Below are 25,467 nucleotides of genomic sequence, written 5' to 3' on the forward strand. Positions count from 1 at the left end.
GCAAGTGCACTAATGGGCAACAGTAATTAGAAGATGGGGTCAGCCCCTGCTCAGGGCAAAAAGCCTCTGCCCAAAGGAGGGATAGAGCTGTTGTCCACTCAGTGAGACCCATGGGATGAAGAGCAGAGGGTGAGTCTGTAATTTGAAAATGAAACCATGATTATCATCACCTCTGAATTTACCCTAAGGCTTTGAAGGCAGGAGACCCAGGGCTGTACCTCCCCAGGGCCACACAGCCTCCCTCCCAAGGAGGAACCAGCCTTGCCCTCAGGCTCTGCACCTCCTCCATTCCCTGGGGTGGATGATTTTTTGTTTTGCTATCCAGCAGCATCTGCAAAAGGAATTCAAATCTTTGAGAAAATGTCTTATTTGAAAAAACTGTTAACAAACTGCACACAGAAAATCTTCATAAGAACAAACATAAGGAAAAAAAAAACCCATATATATATTCCAAATAAAAATTTGGCTCTGAATACGTCTCTCCCTCTAGGCAATTATATGGGTAAATTAGGTACTGAACAAATAAAGTAGTTACTGTAAATCCATTCCTGCAATACAATTTTACCACAAACAGTAAATTACTTCAAGTATTTATCATAACCTGTTATCTTCAGAAAAATGTGAAAATTAAATAAATTTATGGAAATACATTTACCCAGTAATGTTTACCAAATGACATTGTTCCCTCTGCTGCTTGTAACAAACTCCATCACAGAAACTAAGGACAGGTTTGCCTTATTAATACAGCTCTCTGCCTGTGTATTTTAAATACCTTGGAGCACACAGTACCATCTGTGTGTATTCTACTAATGAGCTACTTCTTAGGCTGAGGAAGGCCAGCCAGCCAACACCGATTACTCAGATGGAGGCTGCCTAATTTTTAAGCAATTAATGAGCTCCTCACTCATTCTACATAGAAGCTTCCTCTGGTTAATTTTCCTGGCATATTACGGCGTATCCTATTCCAAAGAAAGTTTCTCGAAGAAAACAAAACCAAAACCAACCAAACAAAAAAGAACTCACAAAGATGACACAGCACTGTTCAGTTCCCCAGAGCAGAGCCCAAGCCATGCTGGGGGGGTACAAACTGTGACCACCCTGAGCAGGGGCTGCCCTGCTGCTTCCCAATGCAGCTGAGAGAGGGAACAGCAAAGGGGGCAGCTCAGCCCTTTCCCTTTCTCTAGATGGTTTGGGGCACTGAGATACCTTCAATAACATCTTGAAGAATGGGCTGGAAGAGCCAGTACCATGCTCACACAAGACCTTTGATGGTTTTAGTCCCCCACACCTTCATGTCATTTGGAAAGATCTGACCCTGACCAAATGCTCAGAGCTCTGCGGCAGGGGGGCAGCAGCTCAGGAATCACTGCACACCCAGATGGGTGACTGACTGCTCCCATCCCTTCCCTTATCTGACTAATGTGATTTTAAAAGGTGAGCCTTAAGGGGCTATTAGATTATGCAAAAATAGAATTCCCTCTTCTGCCACTAAAAAATATTTCTCAATAAACTAAACAAAGTTTAAGGAGATCAAAATTACCTTTTACAGCTCCCTGTTGGAAAGTGCTGTATTAAAGCATAGAATGAGTATTAAATTATCTCAGTAATTACACTGATAATGCACAACTTCCATGTGCACAATAAAACCTTTAAAGGAGATCTGATTTTTACAAGTATATTACAGATCATGATTCTAAAAGGGCATCCCTGTGTGCAGGGAAGGACGTGTTTGTCTTGCACAGACCTGAACATGCCAACTCCAATCATAGCAGGGAAACTAATAGAGAGGAGAGCTCTTACCCAGCCCCCAGCAAGCAAAACACTTGCCTCCCCTGAGGATGCTCATTTTTACACACCAGTAAGAGACTTAATGTAACATTTCAACTTGGTTTGACATCCACAACCACACTGTGGAATTTGTATTTTTAAGTTCTCAAGATCAACAACTCCAGCATTTCACTCCTGGTGTCAAGGGGTGGGAGAGAGGAAATTGTTCCAAGGACAACAGCTAATTACTGCAGCTCATCAAGAGTCTTCCTCACTACAAGATGAAGCAAGTTGGTGACACATTCTGCAAGAGACTTCACACAAGAGCACAATGGGCAACCAACTGTTCACAAGGAATCTGTGTTCTTCAGAGAAAGCCATCAATCACAGCTCTTCATGAAGGATGGCAAATGGAGCAGTTCATTTGTACAGAATCATAGAATCATAGAACTGGCTGGGTTGGAAGGGACCTCTGAGATCATCAAGTCCAACCCTTGATCCACTCCCACTGCAGTTCCCAGCCCATGGCACTGAGTGCCACATCCAGGCTCTTTTTAAATATCTCCAGGGATGGAGAATCCACCACTTCCCTGGGCAGCCCATTCCAATGCCTGATCACCCTCTCAGTAAAGAAATTCTTTCTAATGTCCAACCTAAACCTTCCCTGGCAGAGCTTAAGCCCATGTCCTCTTGTCTTGCTGAGAGTTGCCTGGGAGCAGAGCCCGACCCCCCCCTGGCTCCAACCTCCTTTCAGGGAGTTGTAGAGAGTGATGAGGTCTCCCCTGAGCCTCCTCTTCTCCAGGCTGAACACCCCCAGCTCCCTCAGCCTCTCCTCAATTTGTAGACATTTCTAAAACAGGATTTATTAAAGATCTTTTCCTCATTGGTCGAGTTTTACATTTTCCCTGTGTAAGGTCCACAACAGTTGCAGCCAGGCACCCCAGGTGGCTGGATTTAGGTTTCATCTCCATGCACTAAGTCACAGGAATGTTTTGCACTTGGAACAAAACCATTTGCTACAAACGCTGAATAGTAAAGAGTGAATTTAACCACTCAATCCAGATGAAAAAAATCATAGTGTTGTAAATAATATGATGTAAAGTCACAGTGAATAGGAATTATGTTGACCTACATCAGAAGTCAGCCAAATAGCTTCAGCTTTCAATCTGCTCCAATAAAGCTGAGCCACTCCACTCCTAAGTGCAGTTGCTGCTGTCGTCCCCTGATTTGCCTAAAATTACAGATGTCATTTTGAATGGAAATATTACATCCAAAATGTCATTAGTGATACACACCCCAATTTTTTGCCTTCTTTTTGATTGTCTAAAACCACACCATTATTTACACCTCTCCAGCTTTATACAATGGGATGGGATTTTCAAGGTCACATCAAAAAATAAGTAATAAATTCAAGGGCTCAAATCTACAACAATTATTTTCTCAGCTTGAGTTTCAAATTTGCCTTTCTACACCACAAGTGCCAGAACAAATGTGTTCCCGAAATACTTTAAAAGCAGCTTATTTTCTCAACAAAACCTGCTCTGCAATAGGAGCTCGAAAATAGAGAGGAAGAAGCAGGTCTAGCAGGTGGTTTCCCCTCTCCAAGAAGGTCTGCCAGGGAGCAGTGCTGATGGCCACAGATCCACCTCCAGCCTGGGAGCTGGGGAAGCCTTCAGGATAACCTGGCTCCACTGAAGTGGTCTCATTTTCAGCCTTCACATCTCTGCAGGCAACTTGAGAGATTTGATATGGCCAATTGCTTCCCAGCAGGGAATCCCAGAAACAGTGAGGTCCTGACCACTGTGTGTTCCAAGCCTTACAGCTTCTTCATCTGACATTCCCACCAAGGACCTGAGAAGTTCTAGCTGCAACTCTTGAATGTTTCCAAGATGCAGAGCCTGGGAATTACCCCACTTTTGATTCATGTCCCAGCACTTTTCCACTGCTTATTAAACACATCCATCTCAGGGAGTGTGTGGTTCCAAATGAACTTGTGTCACTGAAAAATAAATTCTGATGAGCCCTATTCACATTCTGCAGCATTTTACCATTAGTTCAAAGACATTGGAATGATTATATCTCACATTGCTCTTCCCCTTCCAGGCCCACCCACACACATACTTTGCTGAACATGTAAAACAGCAAATGCATGTATGAAGTGACTCTGCATATTGATCCAAATAACCTTAGGATAACAGAAGCAAAACAAAAACATAAGACTTAAATCCAAGAACAAATAAATCCCATTGCCTCATGAAAAAAACTGATCTGGTATATTAACATCAGCCTTCACAAACACCAAGTCATTTCTCTTTTCAACAAATAATAAAAAATAAATCTGAAAAAATATCTGTGAAACAACTTTGCACTCAACTTTTATATGTATTTTTACAGTGGGATGAAAGGACCAGCATTTCTTTAAAGAAACATGAGCATCTGGTTAGACTGTACACTGAGGAGTCCTTGGATGGAGCTGTTTTAAGCTATCCACACATCTGATGACAGAACTCCAGCTCCTGTATTGCTAAAAATCCTAAGGCAGCTACTCAGTAAGCACAGGTGGAGCCCAGAGTGGCTCAGATGCAGCTGACTGCCTGCAGAGGCCCTGCAGTTCATGATCAACAAATGTTCTTTAGGACAGAGGAAGAAGTATATACACAGCCTTCTATAAACTCAGTGACCCAAGAGACTTGATTGGTGTCTCCAAGGCTCAGGTATTCCATCTGCCACTTCCCACTCTTAGGTGGGTTTTTTAATCCTGTGTTCCACACCACACATTGAGAGGATGTAGATTTGTACACAACACATTTGTAGATACACAACAGATTTGTAAAACGAGTGCACACAACCTAGGATAGCAGAATCTCCTCTCCCTCCTCCATTTCTATCAGATACACTTTACTATCTTCTACTGAAAAACAACAGAAAATTACAAACACTTTTCCCTACCACATGTATTCCTGGCCATGAAAGCACATTCTCCACACATGCTTATTTAGCCTGAAAACTTCTCTAGGAAACAGAACTGGTTTCCTCCTCCTTGCCTAAGGTGTTAGGAACATAACAGATCAGAGAGAAACATTTTATTTATATGTTATTCCCCCCCATCACCTTCAGTGTGCTGGGCAGCCTTAACACTGCTTCATCTCTGGATGATTTTCCATCATATGTAAAATGGGAATAACCAGTGCAAACATTTGAGACAAAAAGCATTTGCACCAGGGTAGCAGATGTTTACTGAAAACAGCAAATAGTCTTATGAAACTTTAAGAAAAACCCTTCCAAGGTAACAAAGAACAATTAGAATACTGAAGTCCAAAAAAAGTAATACTATCATCATGTTTCAAGCCTCTCCTGCACAACCCATTTAAACTGTATGGGTGGTTACAGGATGTCTAAACAGCACTAAGTACCCCAGGCACAAGCACAGGTGACACATGCTGTACTTTAAATGTTGGAAAGGAATTTGGGAACTTAAGACTTTGGTTTTTGCTCCGTTTCAGTCCCTGAATGGGGACCTGAACCCCTCAGGGGCTTTGCCTGATGCCTTTTGTCCCACCAGGGCTGGTTGGGCAGTTTAGGAGCCAGGCTCTGATGCAGGTTCCTATTCCTCCCACCTCATTCCAGCAACAGGAATAAGATAGCCAGAAACACACAGCTCATGCCAGGTACTGCTATTGCCTCCAGCTTCTTTATTAAAACCCAGTGAACAGTGCTTCCAGCTGCCTAGATCAAGCAGTCTCCTATTTACTCGATTACTATTTAATTTCACATCTGGGATAACAGATGCAGAAATCTCAGTAAATACCTTTTTTTTAAGGCATATTGATCCCTCAAAGACACACCAACTGTGCCTTACCTCAAAATACCTTCCTAAAAAAAAAAAAAGTGACTGGGAATGAGTCTCCATAGGTCATATGCAGCACAGCAGAGCCATAGTTTTGCGAATTTCAAAAGGTAAAGGAAGTTTAAAACAAGTCAAGTTAACAGAAATACCCCCACACTGCCTCTATTCCTGCCTGGAATGGGGAAGGCAAGCAGGAAGGAACTGATGGCAGAGTCTGGCAGGCATGGGCAACCTGGTTACCATGTCTCAGAAAGGCAAAATTCTCAGGTCAGAAGCTTAAATTCAATCTATGTCTTCATCTTCAACAGTGGAGCACTGTATGTTTTCATATCAGTCTGTGTTATAAGTACCAGTCATGCTGCTGGTAGGAAACACTTGACTGGATTTGAAAGGGTTACAGATTGATAAAGTACTAAAATGTACACTCTAGAGGTGACACTGCAGCTTCCATCAATGTTACTTTCAGCTCCCAGACAGGCAATTGTTCCTACCTGGGCAAGTTACATCTGTACCACAGCAATCTCACACAGGTCTGGATGCACATGTTTGCACATACGTGCACTGCTCTAGAAATAATTCCTTTCTTCTTCACAGGACAGCTTGAAACACTTAACTCTGCACCTCCTGAAAAGTGAAACCTCTGATGTTTTCTTTAATGTTTGTAAAACAAACATCTCCAAACTTAAATGCCAAAAAAGCCAAAAAATGCATCTTATTCTCCTTTCTCTTGCTGTTTCCCATAGTGATGCCAACATCTCCTACACGGTAGTTCTACTGGTTACTGCTTTCACAGCTGCATTCATGGCAAAACCAAAAACAAACAAAAAGAAGTTTCTGATACAATATATCACAGGGACTAGCAATGTCCAACTGAAATGCACTTCAAACAAAAAGCAAGATTCTGAAAGTAGAAAAGCGTTCTTTAAATTCCCTGTTCAGAGATAGGAGAATGTTTACTGACATTTAAACCTAGTTCAGCTAAGGAGCCTGATTTATGTTCCTCCAAATGCATACAGCAGTCTGTAAAACCTGCCCTAAACCTGTGTTCAGGGCATGAAAAGCCAAGCACACTTCAGAACCGTTCTGGGGGAGCAGTTGATCCAAAGCCAAGCCACCACCTCACAGAGTCCCAGTCCCTGCCAGGGATCCATTCCCCCCAAGTCACCTCTGAGCTGCTGCATCCCCAGCAGTCCCCAACTGAGCCCTCAGCTCTGGGACTGGTGAACATGCTGAGCTTGAGGACTCTGCTCTGGGTAAGTCTGCAGCTGTATTATTTATACTGCCATTTGAATATTATGTAAGACAGACCTTCCAAAAATATTTTCATGAACAAAATGAAACATGCCAGAACAACTTACCCTGTCCCTCAGGACAGTCAGTTTCAGTGTAAGGACACGAACCTAGAACACAGCAGGCTCCAAGTGAGCACAGCAGAAATACTGAAATTAAGATCTCTCTTAAAATTTCTATTTAGGACCTCGAGGTAAACAAAGCAAAGACACCTTGATATATCAGGGTTTTTTCAATGTACAAGGTGTCACTTGAGCAAAGGGGAAAAAAAAAAAAGGATCCAGTTAAAGGCATGGATTTCTCAATAATGATGATATGACTACTAGAGGTTCAGCTATTATTAATAAGTCTTACATGCTGCAGCTATATGCAGAACAGATATCCAAACAGCTGACATGATGCCCACTGCAAAAGTGGAAGAGTATAGATTTTAAACTGAGGAAATTACATTTCTTTCATACTTTGCTTATTTCCCCCCTAAAGATCCTACCTTTGTGATTTACTGCAGTTTGGAACAATTTAATTGTGTTCATTTATTTTACTCAGATACAGCTGTGGTTTTCCTTTTGGGAATGGAGTCTAGCTTTAAATATTTAAGTATCAGCTCAATATTTTAATTATTTTAATTATACATGAACTCATTTTAAACGAATGTAATGGCTAAAACTCTGAGTGTTTAAATAAGTTCAATATTTAAACCCTGCCAGGTTGAGGTCACTAAAAAAAAACCCCAAACCTCCAGAAGATTATTTCCTTTCTTGTTCTCTGCATCTCCCTTCCTCCCCATCAGCAAACAGAATGTGAAAATGCTGCCAGCTGTCTGCCAGAGAAATCTGTCCAGCTGCACCACTGCTTTCTGGCTAGAGGAGAGGAAGCCAAGGCTGAGACTCCAGTGATGAGGGATATGGACCACTGGTGCTTCACACCGTGCTTGCTGGTAACCCCCTGAGACCCAACTGAGCCCAGCTCCTGGCTTCCCACTGATCCACATGGAACAGATGGAGAGCAGCCATGAACCCGTGAGTTGGTGATTCCAACTTTGTGTTTGCTGGAGCTGTGAATCACTTAAAATCTTCTGGGAAAAATAAGAGATGACTGTGCTTTGATTAGCATTGCCAAACATTAGTTTCCTCTATGCCATCATTTGTAGGAAGTAAGAGCTAAAAGCCTCTTTTGCACCACTCCTATCTCAGAAATTGGGAGGGCTCATAGCCACACATTTTATACCAGGGCCAAAAGTCAGCTCTTCAGGAAGATGCAATGGCAAAGGAAAAGCAAATGGCAACTGAGAGTGCCCATCCTGGAACTCCTAGATAGGGTCCCCTGGGATATCCCACTTCAGGCAGAAATCCACAGGTCACCTCTGAAGTCCAAGCACCTCCCCTTCCATGTACATCGTGTGTTTCATGGCCAAAGTGATCAGGCAACTCCGCAGGAAAACTGAGCTTCATGGAAGGGAACAGAGGGAAATCCTAGGCTAGGGCACTGACAAGAAGTAGGAAAAATGAAGGGCTCCTGAAACATCTCCAGCAGACCACAGAAGGTCACTGAATGATATTTAGGAGTGAAAAAATCACAATAGGTTTTCAGTGAACATGTTAATCTACTACATCCCAACCACTACGACAGCAATGGGGGAATTTAAAACAATTTGGCTGTGCCCACATGACACCTCTCTCTCCCAAGCCACTGGATTGGGGACAAAGTCAGATGCAGGCAGAGGGTGACAGGGGGGTGAGGGATCAGTGAGGCACTTGCTCCTCTGGCATATGACTGCCTTGTGGATGCTCCCAGGATAAAGTAGAGGAGAAGAAAGGCCAAAACCCTAGAGCACATCTACAGAGAAGAAGACACAAGGCCCTTGCTCTGTAGCTTAGAGGACATCCCAGTGCCAGGCCTGAGCTAATTAAGCCCTGCTAAACTGCAGAAAGGCTACTACAAGCTCTGCATCCAGCAGCCTCATAGAAACCTTGGGAATGTCTGTCCATACTCCTCCACACAAGGTTGGCATGCCCTCTGGAGTTCCAGCATGCTGAGAAAGGGTATTTCAGCTCAGCAAATAAATACAGCAAGAGTAAGTGGCATCAATTATTCACTAATGGAATTAACAGTTAGTGAGTTAAACAGAATCCCTAATCTGAAAAATCCTTTGCCTAAAAAATGCAATGGTTTTTAAATTGGTTTTATATTCCCTGCAATGATTATTCAAAGCACTATATACAAAGGGCTTGGGAAAAGAAGTCACTTAATCAGATTAAAAGGAAATCACCTACCAGCTGGGAACCCAGCAGCTCCCACATCCTCAATTTATTTGTATAACCTCTATCTGTAAAATACCCTTTCTAAGGTATTGCTAAGGCTGCAGCTCCAGCATTAGCTGTTTGCTCAGTTTTACTTCTTAAAGCAGGCAAAAAAGGACAACCTGCAGCTTTCAAAAAAAGCTTCTTAATATTAAGAAATGCTTGTGAAACTTAAGTCAACATTACATTCACACAGATGCTTGAGGCAAACTGTTCTGTTCCCACCACAAACAGTAATCATTACTCTGTAGACATGACAGATTTCTTCTGGAGCATCTGGAAGTTGCTGCCTGTAAGAAAGAATCTGACTAGCATAATTAAATTAACTCACTCATTTTAATTATTTTGGCACCACATCTCAAGTGAGAAGCAGCCAAACAAATTTGTCTTGCTACAAGTTTCTGTGCCACTTTTGCAGCATTGCAAGATACTCTAAAACCTGTCTGTAAGCCATCACAAGCATTCCTGCTTGTCTTCTCCAAATGGAAATATGGACACCTGACCCTGAAACGAAGGATAAATATAGGACATGAGACAAAACTCTTCCAGTTCTGATTTTCTCTCCCCTTCCATGGCCACTGTTTCTTCAGCAAACTTTAATTCTATGTGTGCAACTGAGGCAACATTTCATCACCTTCTGTCTGACATCTTAGATCCCCCACTCCTGTCCTATCTCTGATGACTCTTGCTGTTGTCCTGCCTGGGTACCACCTGCATTTGCTGTCTGGAGTTCTCATCCTCAACTTTCTTCCCTTGGGTTTCCATCCCTTTGTTTCAATGGAATATTTTCCTACTAGCCTCTGAAGATGCCATCCTAGCCAAACCCCTGTTTCTCTTTAAGGCAACTTAAGTTTCCGTAATAATTTCCTCTGGACATTCTGTTCCCTTTGGACTGCCTCGATTTTAGTGATGCCTTTGCCTTACCTGAAGAGAACACTGCACCTTCTCACTGCTCCACCCCCAGTCCTCTTCAACTCAGCTCTCTTTAGCTTGTCCCTACCCTTTCAACATGATATATTCTATTATGTGATATTACACACATGCTAGTCAGCTTCATAATTGCTCTTGTACTTAACACTAATCACAATTCTAGTCATTCATTCCATAATTCTACATAATGGAACTTGTGCTTGGAAAAATGCCAGCCCACATATGTTAGCAAAGACACCGATGCCCTGATTTTGCTGGTTTATTTTGCCCAGTTTTCATTTTATGTTTATCTATTTGCCCCAGTAGCCCAAATCTGTCTTTATCATCAGCGTCAGCACTTTCCGTGCTTCACACAGCTCTACATAACTGTCTGCACAATTTCCCTTCCCCTTTCAAGGATGCTCACCAGCTTAGACATCCCCATACTGATAGCCAGCAAGACCCAAGACTACAATATCCACCCAGAACACTGCTGCAGAGATCCTGCCCCCGGGCTGTCATCTGAGCAACCCCATCCACTCCCCTGCATCAGCTCTCATCTGCAGCTAAAACAGTCTCCCTGCTTTCAGACATCCTGCTGTTTGCACTGCACTGCAGCTGCCCACAAATAACCATTACATTACTTTCCTTTTCAGCCCTCCTTTAACAAGACAACAGTTTAAAAAAAAATAAACAAACAAAAAAAGACCCTGAACAGCACCAGCAGGGTACAGCTACTGTCATCCATTCCTTCCTGCATTTATCTGGTTACATCCAGGTCCACTGTCTGTGATCTTCCACTCAAACAATACAAATAGTTAAAGTTCAGGAGCCTCTGGAGCATCTGTCACTTCAAACATATAACATTTAGTGAAGCCCTAGGCAATCAAACAACAGTCCTTCATATCTAAAGGCCCCTTTCAGAAAGAGTCATATTATCAGTCTTGCTCCAAGTGCTGAAATCAGAGAAACAGAAAATGTAATTCACACACAACATAGTGGAAAAAGAGGAAAAAAAAAAAAAAAAAAAAAAAAAGTTTGCTCCCCACAGAAACCTAAAAATCAACTTGTATAGAACAGAATGCATACTGAAGGTGAAAGCCAACTACATGATCATGTACTTGCCAAGAAACTGTAATTTTACTTAACATGCATTTTCCCCTTTCATCTTATACACAACATATACTAATTCAATAAAATTAAAGAAAAAGACCCAGCTATTCACTAGTGGGTTATATTTAGAAGTAAGCAGTGCAATGTATTAAAGCATTTTTCCCACCAGTACTCAACCTGAATTGATACTGTCAGCTGCTGCCAGTAACACAAGACATTCTGCAGAGTCAAAGAAAGTAGATTATTTAAAAAAAAAAAAAAAAAACAACTCACCACAACTAAAATATAATTAAAGGTAAAATACCATCTGAATGATGCTATAACCACAGGCATGCTTCTTCTACAGATGAGTACTTCTGATAATAGTAATGCAAAGGGCCTTCCTTGCAGCCAGGTGGTGTTGCCAGGCATCAGTGATCCAAGGCTGCTCAATTATAGAGATTATGGATCTCATAAGGGTTCCCATCCAGGCCAGCAATAGCAATTTTGAGGAACACCTCTAGCAGAGCCTACATCAAGCTCCACTGTAGCCAAATCCTGATATTCATGACTGCCCCCACAGGGCAAAGAGGGCTTAGGGCACAATAACCACAACAAAAGGCTGTACAATAGTTTGATTTAGCAACATCCACTTATACTTCCTAGTCCAGCAGAAAGCTCTCAACCTGGGAGCTGGTGATTCCCAGAGGCAGACTTCTGAACCTGGGATGTGACATCCAGTTCCTTGTAAGAGATGAACCAATAATCTCCTCTGTTCTCAAGAAAAGGAGAAATTAAACTTAAAACTGGCCACACAACTGAAGTCAGTAACTTCTGTTTGTACCTGCACTGCTAAAAGTGTTGGCTGGAGACACTGACAAGAGTGAGATCAATGGGAGCCCTCCCATTGGTATGTGTAGCACACCAGTGGGGAAAAATACATAACATGCAAGTTTAGAAATATAACATTTATCCTGCATCATTCTCCTGCCCACACATACAACACCCTAGCAGACAAACAACTCTCTGCAACACTGCAGCTGAGCTGCTGCTTTGTCCCAAATCTATCCAAACTCACCAAAGAGTCTCATGAAGTTGTCCCCTTCGAGTGAGGAGAGCTGCCTGGACTAGAAGTCATTTCAGGCTCAAATAGACAAAATATTACTCAGATCAACTGTTCATTCTGGAAAGAAAGGCCCTAATGCTTCCTCGAGGTGTTCTGCTGCTATTAGTGGGTTTCAAAAGCAGATGCACATATAAGACAACTCCCACTCCCTTCCACTACTGAATATTCAGAGATTATCTACACAGGAAAGCTCTTTCCAGCTAATCCTACATATGACCACATATGGCAGACAAGACTTCTTGGAAGATGCCCTTCCAAAATAAAAAACAATTATTCAGACTGAAAACTCACCACAAACCACACCCACAGTTAAAATCCCTTAGCACATGTACAAGATTAGATGTTAAAACAATGCCAAAGTCAGTATTACCTTTCTGGTCTTCAATGAGACCAACCATTTTTTTTTCTATTAAAAAGAAAACATAAGAACACTTTCAAATAGCTTAAAGTCACAGCAACAGAGTATTACAGTGAGAAAATTCATCCTGTAGCATCTGGTAAGCAAACCATATTGGTTATGACTTTTTTTTTTTTTTTTAGAAGAGAAGTGTATATGCAAAACAAAGAGCAGCCAACTGAAATGCTTGATTACAGGAACACTTGGTCCATATTCAAAAGAAAAGAATTTTTTTGTGACTTACCAGAATTTCTCTTTGACACGAGCTTCAAATTCATGCTGACTACAGTACAGATCACAAGAACCAAGAGAAGAAGAGGCTTCATCTTTTACTTTCTGTGACAGCTGAAATGCAAACATAGTATGAAGTCTGAATCACAGCTCTTCACTACAACAAAGCAGCAGCTACAGTTAAACATTTCTCAAAGAACTATTACAGGGCAATGGCTTAATCTAGTGACTTCTGGGTTTATTTTTATGCAGAGGTAGGAAAACATAATGGTTCAAAGTAACTGACTATGAATAATTTATCTCTGACTATCACAAAAAAGGGTTGAGGTTTTCTTGAATGACACTTTGAAAATATTTTGCTTTTAAAAAACCTACAAGATTTAACTGTTTATTCGAAATAGCACGGATTTAATCTGTCAGAATATATTATTTGAGGGGGAGAACCTGATGGTCATCAGTCTCATACAAACAGGCCACATGCTCAAAAATTTTCACATTGTTCAGGAAAAGATCAAGAGTAGGTTATTCATGCAATTTCTCTTAGCAACCTCATTTTCCCACTGGTGACCTTGGAAAAGCTCCTACAGTGAAATTAATGCTATTCCAGAGATTTCTCCTATAAAATTAAGTAAAACCAGAAATCAGTGAGTGCAGGTCTCAGGATTCACATTAAAAAGATACAAATAGTCTCACCTCTAAAATTTACTACCTGCTTTACATTACATATATTTTTTAAAAGTCTAGTTTAAAATTGTATTTTAATTTTATATAATTACTGGAATTAATTCTATTTGCATTTCCAAGTATGCAATCATTCAAGAAAACGCAACAAAAGCAATCTGAGGCTTCTTATCTGCACTTAAAAACAGGTAAAACAAAGCTGAACTCAGCAGAGCTCATCTTTATCTTTCTCTCTCTCTCCCTCTATATATATATATATATATACATCTCTAAATAAAAGAGAGAGACTTAATTATAAGCTTGAGTCCTCAAATATATTCTTAGCTTGAAGTCACAGGCCTTGAAGTGGCTTGATATATTTAAACTCCTGGAATTATTCTCTGTGTAAGACCCTTATTCTTGTATAAGGTCAGGATCCTCATTCTCAGATAAAGAGGAGTCATCTAAGTCAGCATGAAATTATTATTTGCACCAAAAGATTCAGCAAACATTTTATAGTAGATTTGTTTTAGACAGAAATGCACCAAACCACTTGCACTAGAAGTCAAAACTAAGGCAAATAAAAACATCCCTTAATTCTGTCCCAAATCCACCCACCCAGAGGAACCCTCGACTTCAGGACCTGCCCAGACCGCAGCTCTCTGAACAATTTGTTCAATGTGATAAAATAGCAAGAGGGTGCAATGTCCCCTGGAAATTATTCAGTTTAATTTGAGTTTATTACATCAAATATTCTCCCTTTGTAATTTTACTACCAGCCTAGTGCTGTGTGAAAAAAATGTAAGGAGCCAGCCATGTATAATCTTTTACACGATGCCAATTACGCTACTATTCAATTATTTCAAAATTACCACTTAAAACTGAAGTTTTCCCCTCTCACCTCACCATACTGCAAGCTATAAATAGGCAGTGGATTTTTTTTTCCCCTGAATTCTGTGCTCCCATGGGCACTTTATGCCTATTGATCCCCACGGTAACGACGCTAAAAGAGTTTTCAAGAAATAATACGTGCTGAAGGCTGTCTGACAGTGCTTAATAGCAGAATTAGTATTCATTCTTCCTTAACCTCTCCTTGGAGTACCAAAATCCTGAAACAAGTAAGGCCATCCTGACAAGAGTGCTTAAAAAAAAAAAAAGTAATTGAACTAACTCTTTTGACAGATAATTGTAATGATGTTACACTAGAATGATTTTCAAGTGTAGCTTTGCAAATTACGTTCTCCATTTTCCTCCCTTCAGTTATTACAGCTGAAGTATGTAACTCCTAGATTTCTTTTCATGTGAGTCCTTCCCTCCCCACCCCAAACAAGCTGTGCTGTATTAAATACACTCAAAAATTCAAAGCAAGTTCTGCCAACCAACATTCATGTTAGAGATATGGGAAAACTCTCAATTTTGTCAGCACTGATAGAGGGTGTTTGGTTTGGTTTTGGTTTTTGGGTTTTTTTTTTTGAGGCCCTGGCCTCACCAAAATACAAGAGGAAAAGGGCAAGAAAGCACCCCGGTGATTGACAGCCTAGCCCAGAGCCTCAGCTTGTCACATCTGACACAATCCCACTGAAGCTGGCAGGAAAATACACAGCAGGGTTTGAGGTGCCAGGGTTTTCAGCATCCCAGACACCCAACCATAACAAGGTTGGGTCAGTCACACCAGTGAGGTCAGCTGGCTCCTGGCCTGGGAGCTGCAGACACCAAGGCTGTGCAGACTGCCATGTCATAGATGATGCAGTTTCAAGCATCCAGTTTGCCAAAGAACACAAGGTACAGTGTAAGGTGTATTTCCCTCAGAACAACATCAAGCAGCCAGAAGAGGGAAGGCTGTGTGTGTCCAGGACAAAGTCTCTACATTTTGCTCAGATTTCTGGGGCTGAGCCTGCCAAGACTCCCACCATGAACTTGTCTCCCAATGGGACCAGTCTCTCAACTCCCTCCCTGTGCCATTTACCCACCTCCTGTCTTGCAGTGGGATGGACCAGAGACTCAAGACAATCCTGAATTAGACCTATTAGCACTTCTGGAAATAAATGAGCAGGAGAGTGTCTATGATAAGAGTAAGGATATGAATAAAACTACACTAGATGGAGGAGATTATGAGATGGGATAAGCGAGTTAATATTGAATACCATTATTCTATAATTGGGGCATTTTCCTCCAAGCAGGGCTGATTTTGTCACATAACAAACTTTCCCCTCACAGGCACTGAGCAGCATTTCCCTGAGGAGCTTCTTACCTTGATGCTGCCAACTTCAAGCAGCTGTGAGCAGGGGGATCACAGCTCTAACAGGAACATTGTACTCTACTGGATACACCTCACAAGAAAGTGACCAGGTTTAGGACCATTGCCAAAAGAGAGAAGACATCTTACTTAATGGTACAGAAACACCAATTACAGCTAACTTGCCCAAGATCACTGTGAAGAGGAAAGACAGACAGAATAAAATCCTTGTTGAGAAGGCTGAAAGAATCCCAAACAAGTTGATCCAGCCCTTGTTGTGACCTTCCAGGTTGCATTATTTGTATTGAGATAAGTAAAGAGAGGTTGCTGCCATCAGAGGGAGAAATGCAGGAGAAGCAAGATGTGACCAGTTTATTCTCCATCATTTCACTGCTACTGAAGCCACCTCTTCCCTCCTCACACCATCTGATGCTACAGAACAAGGACTTTGGGAAGCTTCCCCAATCTGCTAGAAGCACCCAGCAACTATAAGGGGACCAGGCTGTGATGCAGCACAGATTATATTTGCCCAACAGAAACCTTGACTCCTGCATGCTCCCAGTGTCCTCCACCTCTGTTGACAAGCTTAGTTCTAAGAACTCAGAGCAGAGCTTGGGAAATTACATCCCTTTTTCTTCACTTGGTGCTTGCTGACCTTCCAGCATCCGCTCCAGCTCACACAAGTTCCCAGACTCAAAAGAATTCCAAGTGACAAGTTTAGAAGGAAGCATGTAGAAACTACAGGGAAACTGGAGCATTAATATTCTGCACCAAACCCGGCACTGAGAGTCCCGAGTTTCCACTTTCGCTCTAATTTCTACCACAAGCTTTGTTTATGCAGTGTTCTTATCTAAAAGAAACCAAGCAAAGTGGTGCATGCGTGCACTCAGGCTCACATCTGTGCACAGACTGAGATTTGCTGACACACCACCAGGCTCTCTAGGTTTTGGGTCCTCCACAGAAGCTGCGATGGAGAAGGTGCTCATTAAAATCAGCAGCCCATCTCTTTAGTGGTTTCCATTTGTCAGGTTTTGTTGTTCAGAAATCTCAAGGAAATAAATTATAGTTTTCACCCTGCACACAAAGAATGAAATGGCAACAGTAATTCTTTGGTTGTTTTTACAGTATGCTAAATGGTGACTCCTGTTCATTTCTTTTCAAACCGTTTCCCCATTCCACTTTTTAAGGCTTTTAATTTTAATACAAACTCCCTCTCAGGTCTTTTCTTCTTTTCCCAGCACACCACATTTTAAGCTGTTTATTAGTGAAAGATTTTCAGTCTAATATACTGGAGGGAAGCAGTACACAATAAGCACCTTTTTGTTGACACCTTAAACACCAACGAAAATATTTAAGATCAGAGATGCATGCTGGTTCAAATAATCTATCTTCAGCTCTATTTGATATGGGTCATGCAGCATTCTTTGCTCTGCTGCTCAATGAGCATCAAAGAATATTTCATTTTGCCTAATTCTCTGTGCATCTTTGCCACCATAACCAGCCACTTAAGTTGTCTAAATATGCAATGAACATTTATTCTACAAGGCAGTGTGCAGTCAGCATTCATCTTGCTGAATCGGAGCTTCTACTGGGCTCAGGTCCTAAACTAAATTCACATCCAGCTAATTTGCCTTGTTCAGCTGGAATTCTACAAGAAATTTGAAACTGAGGTAAGCATGAAGAGAACCTGGCAGTACCTGTGTTGTGGGAACTAAAAGTAACCACTAACAGTGAGACAGCTTCTGAAATGTCTGAGATTATTACTGACTCAAGAGCCTACCAGCTGCATCACAGCAATGCAAGGAAAGACCAAGGGATTGCTCTGAGGGAGCAAAAGGAACCACAACTAAACACAGAGAGCATCTGACAAGGTCATGACATCAATCTGTAATGATTCCTCCAACAGCTGAATATCAGGGTGCAAAAGAAAAGAAACTATAAAAGTCTCAGATCTCTTGTGATGTGAAAGGGGTGAACTAAGAATCTTATAAATTCTTTCAGAATAAACAAACAGCACACTGCCTAGGTGTTTACTGGAGATTTTACTCGAGACTGTAATGCTCCCATTAAGAAGTTAAATATCTTTCAAACAGCAACCAGACAATATACCAAGAGCAACATCTTAAAGCTTCAAAAGGCATCTTACAGTACAACACCAAAACAAAAAACCAGGTTTCAGTGGCAGGCACAAATGAAAAACACTGTGGATGACCTCTACACAATAACTTCTTCCATTAATATTTCAGGCTGCAATGATCAGAAGTTATTTTAGTCATGTTAAAGTGGCAATCAGACTCAACACTCTGAGGAAACTGATGGTCTGGCCCCATAGAGAGAATACTGTGGGAGCATTAATACAAAAACCTTTTTCTGCAAGAACTTTCTGATGCAATAGCTGCATAAAGTACTGCTCATTAACGGCAAAAAACCCCACCTGAGAGCAGGAAATGGAAAAATCCTCTGAAATATTCCAAATAGAGATGAAGATTCCAATATCAAAATGCTAACCAGAGAGGTTAGTGATGAGCATTTGATACAGGCACTCATCTAAATTGCTACTATGAAAATCTGTCAAAAACCTGAGCAGCCCATCTTAACAGATTCGTGAACCAAAAGAGCTACAACTACTCAGCACTGATTAGCAGATCAAGTACTATCAGCTCATGCCACACACTGACCTCCATTCCCTAAGCAACTCACTCACACACAATTCAAGTTCATTATATCTTCAAATTGGATTTTAAAGCCCTGAATGGGACTCCTCCCTTATTGTAGCAATGCCTGCACTTGCAGAAATGCAGAGAGCAACTGTAGGGAGGGACAACAAGAACAAAGTAGCAGGAAAGTTAGCTATTATTTTTTAAGCCTCATGCCCAGCTGCACCATCAATGATCTACTGATTCAGCACCAGCCTGAGATCTACAGAGAACTATTGTTCCAGCCTCAGCTTTGCAATATTCTAACTACACATCCCAGGATATATGGATATGCTCATCCAGTATCACAGCTTTTAAATTTGAGTAGTCCAGGCCTTTTACAGACATTCAAAGTGAAATACGTGCTGTGGGAGGAGGATTACAGCTCTACTTCATGCCCCCACGGTTTATGAGGTCAACATAATGGATCTATTAATTTAGAGTCTTTTTTCCCCCTAGAGTAGGAGCTATTAATATTCTACATATATTTACTTCTGCAGATTGTGGTTTAATCAATACAGTACTTTAGGCAATGTGAAGTCTGTCAGACCCAGAGTTTAGAGTGGGGCTTAGCCTCCTACCACTTTGTAGAAGTACTTAAAAGATTACAGAAAAGCCATCCGTGGGAGAGAATAAAACATGAAGTCAGTCTACATATGGAAAGCTAAGCATGTACACCAGTACCAGGGAAAGGGAAGTGATTTTAAGAATCAGCTTAAATCAGCCTAAGTCCTAGAGCTGACACAGTTACAGCAAGACAGTTCCCAAGGCAGAGTAAGCCAGAGCTGTAATCACAGCCAGGGGAAAGAGGAGCCCCAGTCATGGATGACCACAGACACTTCCCAGCACTGAGAAAGTCACTGGGCACTGTCCCAGCAGGGCAGGCTTCTGGGCTGAAATGGACTCAGTGGAGACTATTCCCCCAGACCTTGCCCAGACAGCCCATCCTGGGATGAGGAAGCTCCACTCAGGAAAAAAAAAAAAAAGACTCTGCACCCTGCTTTTCAGCACCCCAGGGGTAAAAAAGCAAGCTGCTGCTGAGAACTCCTAGGCTTCAGAGTCACTGATAAACCCTGTAAATTCCAGAAAACCCATGGTTTCACCTGACTCCAGCTCTTCAGTTCCTGACCCCCCGAGCAAACCCCACTGCTCAGGTCACGGTGCTTTAGATGGCCTTACCAGTGATCAAAGGTCTCTCTACACTCTCAACCACAAAAGGAGAAGACATTTCAGATTAAAAGACATGAGAAAAGTCCTTTCTCACCCACACCAATTTCTGAACTCACTCACTGCCCTTCCATCAAAAAGGAAGTCTGTCCAGTTCACAGCACCCTACTCACAAGCTTTATTAAGCCAAAAGATGCTTTGCTGCTTTCATACTCATACCAACCTTGCTCCCCAAGCAGCTTTTGTAGAAAAGTTATTAAAAATGGAAAGACAGACAGCCCAAAGAGAGGTCTCAATCAAGAAAGAGAGCACACACCTCCTCTCCCCCCCATACTGCTGCTGTCTTTCCCCTCATGTTCCTCAAGCATCAGTACAGAGGTCTTCAGTGCAACACAGAACGAGACTTTGGGCTGGGCTGCCATCTGCATGCTGAAATGTTCCCTGCTTTTACAGAAAAACTGCTTGTAGAGTGTCTTAAAACATCGCTCTTTCTGGGACCACACAGAAACTGCAGTGCAGCTGTTACAAGTGTCAGTGGTATTGACTTTCTAGCTGGCCCTGTATACATTCACACCTCTGCACTATTTACACAGTAACAATATCTGCACTGTGCACGGCAAACCGGGTCCACACTGACTCCTGCACGGAAGTGAAACAAGCACCAAGACAACGCTGCTCTGCATACAATGTGCTAGAATTTCATTCCTTGGTCTCATTCATGGCCACATGCTTCTCTAACTAATACATAAGGTTCAAAGAAGATGGAATTAACAGAAGAAGAAAACATCCCAGCTGTTAGACCTCTTATAAAACACTCTTCCACAGTTTTCCACTTAGAAAACACAGTTCCAGAGAAGTGAGACAGGGCACTTTGCTTTCACTGTATTCTGCACCACCTCATAGTACTTTAAAGTGATAAATATATCCTTGATGAAGATTTTTTTTTCCCCTTACATAAGCAGAGGTTGCCTGTACCTATATGTATTTTCCCAGATTTGTCTGGGTGAAAATAAGAATTTAATTAAACAAGCAAACAAACAAACATACCCTTCAGAATTTGAGGATTATGAGAAACTGTTTATAGAACATTACTTTCAGATATTTTGTGGAAATCTCCTAAACAAGTGGGTTTGTTCTGATGCAGGCCACAGTAAAATTAAAATATGTACTCATGTGCCCTGGAATCACTCTGCCAAACAGACACCCCAGTCAATTTACCTGCTAAATAAAGCAGTGGGAAGAGGAGGAACTGCCTTTCTTTTAGGCTGGAAAGGAAAAGATTAGCTAAAGAACCCCTGCAGAAGTTTCCAACAGGCAGCTTTTTTTCCTCCCACCAGCTTTGCTACTGTGCACAACACAGCCCCCTTTGCTCCACTGATTACAGCAGGGGCTCACCTAGGTCAAGTACTAGATGTGAGAAGAAACCTTGACCATCAACGCCAGGAAAAAGATTGTCATTATTTTCAGCAAGGGCAAGATCTCTTCCTTTTGTCATCTTTTGAAGGTAGTTTAAAGGAATATTTGGTTTTTGTTGGACTCCCTGAAAAACAAATGGCCTCTTAAAGCACCTCTTCATTTTGTGATACCATTTAAATGTTCACTTTCCTTTCCAGCACTGAAGACTTGATAAATAGCTCAGACTCACATTGTTTGAGGAAAGCTTAGAAAGGGAAAGCAGCCACGGTTTCCCATACAGCCCTCTAAGGCTGGTTAATAGATGTTCATGATTTAGCATCCCTTGATATTTTCAGTATGAGCCTCAGCCTGAAGTGAGAGATTATTCAGAGCCCCAGTGTTTTGGAGAGCAGGAGAAGTCCATACATTATGAATGCTTTATTTGTAGTTCTTATTGTGAGGACAAATTCTCAGACCTTTGTCTCAGACAAGCAGGTCAAGGCCAGCTGTCCCATCCATCCCTGGCAGCTTCCCACCTCAGCCAGCCCCAGCCTGCAGGGATGACTGGCTAAACAGGGCACACACATATCCTTGGAACTTTACCTCCAGTCCCACAAAAGCATCTCAATCTAGGACATACACAAATTGGATTCAACAGCCTCTCTCTTCCAAATGCCACATAGAAAACACTGCTCTCTGTAGCCTTAACTGGGCAATTATAACATGTACCCTTCTCTCCCCAGGAAACAGCTGCAGTCAGTCAGGGAACAAATTACTCTGCCTATGCAAGCAAACCAAATCCCTTTACAGACCCATCCCAGCCAGAGAGCCTCACCTGGATGCTCCGGTATGTCCAAACAGGCAGAGAATTCCAAGGGGTATGGATGTCCCCATTTCTTCCCCCTTGCTCCCCAGCATCCTGCCTGCATCCCTGCTGGGTTCCTCACACACACAGCCTCCATACACCAGCTGCCCATTGCTTCCACGGGGAACTGGAGCCAGCAGCTGCCCTATACCTCCATACACACACATTCCTAAACCCTCCGTGGCTCAAGCTTGCCAGAGGGTGGCAAGGCACAACACCCATGAGATCCTGAGCCCAGCAAGTGCCCTCTTACTTGCCTCTGCTTCCTTGCTCCTTTGCAGCCTGGATTCCTCTGGGTTGAAGGCTGCCAAGCCCAGCTTCTTCTGAGGCACGGGCCTCCAGTCTCCAACGAACCAGGAAACCTCCTCCTCCTCCCACACTGCCAGTCCCTGCCTGATCAGAAGTGATCTGTGCCACAAGAATAGTCTTTCTGCTAAGCTTGACTTCTCCCTACCAGTCTGTGAATCCCTCCTGACCTTCTTAGGCTCTTTTGTGATCCGACTTTTCTTTGGAGGGTGGCCAGTCCCCGACATCAGTTCCCAATTGCTTTGGCTACTGCACTGCTTCCAAGTGCAGCCACTAGACTGGCAGCCCTGGAGATTAAAAGGCTTTCCATTGCTCTGCTCCATGAGACACAAAGCAGTTCAGACAAAGCTGGCTGATGCCACCTGTGCACAGGGGCTCCAGCAGCTGCATGGCATCTACTAAAATTGACTCAAATTGGCTAAGTACATTAATGTGGCACACCTGGTCCTTTTTGTTACCCCTTGTGCAAGCAAAACTTCCTCACTTCTCACTCCCTCTCCCCATATTACTGCTAAAGCATCAGTAATCAAACAATTTAAAGGCTAATCTATGAGTCTCCAGGTACTGTGAAAGTAAAAGGGTGTTCTGCAAAGAACTCCTGAGCCTTACAGATGGAACAAGCAAAGATTCTTGTCTCCTCCTGTGCTCAGTTGCAGCCCAAGCAGAGGGGTGAGTATAAGGAAGCCTTGCTATCAGCTAAGATCCCTGCATGTTCCCAGCTGGCCAAGCTTCCTTGGTACCAGGACTAGAATTGCATGTGCACCCACACATACAGAGTATGTGCTCTCCAACAACCTTGACCACCAAACAGAAAGCTTTAGTCCAGCAGAGGAAGGTCTCCTCCTTGCTGGAGGTGCAAGCTGCTGCCTAGCAACACAAATGCTCTGCAGGGAGGTCAGAGTGTGTCCCCATCCACCCACTGCAAGAGGTCCCCAATGCACAACGAAACATCCTCAGTCATTTATTGGAATGCCACCCTGCACATCACCAATTACAACACCTGCTTAATCACAGAGTCGCCAAATCCTGATGAGCATCACCTGTGCCTCAGTGAACTGCCAAGAGTCTTCATTTCTCATATTTGTAGGACATGTATTAGACCCCACTGCCTTACAGAGCCCTCAATCCCAAATCCCTGTCTGTGTCTCCATCTCCTCCTCAATCACTCCTCCATGGCAAAGCAAGAACTTGACTCGCTGTCCAGCTTCCTCCCCAGACTTAACCTCCCTCCCTGGGTCTGCCATGAGCAAAGCTTTTCAGCCACCATGTCCACCTCAAAGCTGGCCCACTCCTACCCCCACAGGGAAGCCCCTTCTCCTGCACCACACAGCAGCAGAGGAGGCAGGCAGCAGCTCTAACAGCTGAGATATCTGACAGACATCACAGACCCCCAGGCAGCTGCACAGCTTTATCACTGCTAAGAAATAACCTCCTTTCTTAAGGATAAACAACAAGCACTGGGGTGACTGCCTCTCTTGGGGCATGACTGCAACCACGCTCACACAACGCCTGGCACCCTGAAACACCCCTTCCCCAGCACCACCACCCTTTCCTGCTCCTGCACAGCCAGCAGTCTGCCTTGCCTTGCACTGACCTTTAATAATTCTCTGAAAAGCCTCAAAACTGCAGGCACAGACCCCGCTCATACTCTAAAAATATGTTTTTTTTTAAACAGTCGGGTTAAAACCAAGAGAGTATAAATACTGCAGAGAAGCACAAGAAAGTGCCAGTTGCTGGCAGGATGGATTTTTCCTCACAGTACAAGCCTAAATTTTGGTGTTAACTCAACAGGAGGAGAGATCGCCCAAAGCACATGGACATTACCATAACTTTAAGAAAACTGTAGCTTACAGTATTTTCAGAAACTTCAGATTCTTTGAACCTTAGCAGAGAAAGCAGTCCAGTGAGAGGCTCTTTAAAAACAGCCAGTTAACCAAGTGCTCAAGAGAGGTTTTGTGCCCTTTAGCTTGTTTCCATCAGACCCCAAATGAAGCCAGAGAAGCCTTATTACCACAAAACTTCGGGAAGCACCTAGAGATTTCCGAGTCGCCCAACACCCAGGACACCATCGCGGTACTTGAGAGCAGCCAAGCTCCAAAGAACCGGTACCTTTCCAACAGGCTCCACCAAGCTGCAACATCCCCAAAAGACAAGTCCTTGGCTCGGGTTTGCTTTCAGTCCCCAGCACCAAGACTTTTCCTAGGGAGCCCCACACGCGTTCGCAGCGCTAAGTGAGAGCCCCTCCACACTAACCGAGACCTCCCGTCGTGGACAGACAGAACACTGGTGGTGCTGGTGCCTCTTCAGCCGCAGGGCCCGATCCCGGGGACCGCGGAGCCGCCGCACCAACACGAACAGCCCCGGGCAGCCGCTCTCTGAGCGGACCGGCGGGGACCCCGGGACGGAAGAGGAGCCGGAGCTGCGGAGGGTCCCTGCCGGGGGTCCCTGGGGAGCTTCCCGGCAGCAGTCGGTTCCCCGGGATCCCCCCGCCCGTCCCGGCTCCGCGGAGCTGAGGGAGCGGCGGGGCAGCCCCTCAGCCCCGTCCCGCGCACGGCGGGGGCAGCACCGAGGGGATACTCGTTACACCCGAACTTTTCCTTTTCTGAGAGAAACGGTAGGGAAAAAAATTAAATCAAATAAATAAATAAAACGAAATGAGGGCGTCAGGGCTTACCTCCTCGGCGGTTTCCCTCTAGGTCTCCATACCGACCCTGACCCGTCCGAAGCGGGCGGGCTGCAGGCGTGAGGCTGTGAAAGCTGCGACCGCCCGTGCCGCTACGGGGGCGGCGCGGGACGCCCGCTCGTCCGGCCGTCTCTGCGGAGGAGCGGGCGCTGCCCCCCGTCGAGTTCCGGCGGGGCAGCCGGGGGCAGTTCGTTCGGCGGAGCCGCTGCAGAGAGGCGGGAGCCGAGCGGACCGGACCGGGACGGCGCTGCCGCCGCCGACGGCCCCGCACGCGGCAGGTGCGCCCGCCCGCCCCGCGCAGTGAGACGACGCAGCGCCCCCTGGCGGCCGCACCGCGCCTCTGCCCGCCCACCGCCCCGGGCCCCGCGGCGGAGCCCCCCCCCACAGCCCCGCACCGCACCGGCGGAGAGCTCCGAGCTCCCAGCCCCGCGCCGCACCGGGCCCTGAGGTGGCAAAATGCCGCCGCCAAAGCCCCTAGTGCCCCGCAAATCCCCTAATGC

The 25,467-nt window shown here is 43.8% G+C and overlaps 1 protein-coding gene across 1 annotated transcript in view; it reads right to left on the bottom strand.

Moving 5' to 3' along the window:
* Positions 1-25,234, bottom strand: part of IL1RAPL2 (interleukin 1 receptor accessory protein like 2) — a 371,598-nt gene extending 346,364 nt beyond the window's left edge. The window contains exons 1-2 of the mRNA XM_071757741.1: positions 24,959-25,234; positions 12,973-13,073 (exon numbers count right to left, since the gene is read on the bottom strand). Coding sequence (XP_071613842.1) covers positions 12,973-13,054 — 82 coding nt within the window. The 5' untranslated portion in view covers positions 13,055-13,073; positions 24,959-25,234. The remainder of the gene's footprint in view (positions 1-12,972; positions 13,074-24,958) is intronic.
* Positions 25,235-25,467: the final 233 nt, after the last annotated feature.

This window comes from Heliangelus exortis, chromosome 14 (genome assembly GCF_036169615.1).
Source record: "Heliangelus exortis chromosome 14, bHelExo1.hap1, whole genome shotgun sequence".
Lineage (NCBI taxonomy): Eukaryota > Metazoa > Chordata > Aves > Apodiformes > Trochilidae > Heliangelus > Heliangelus exortis.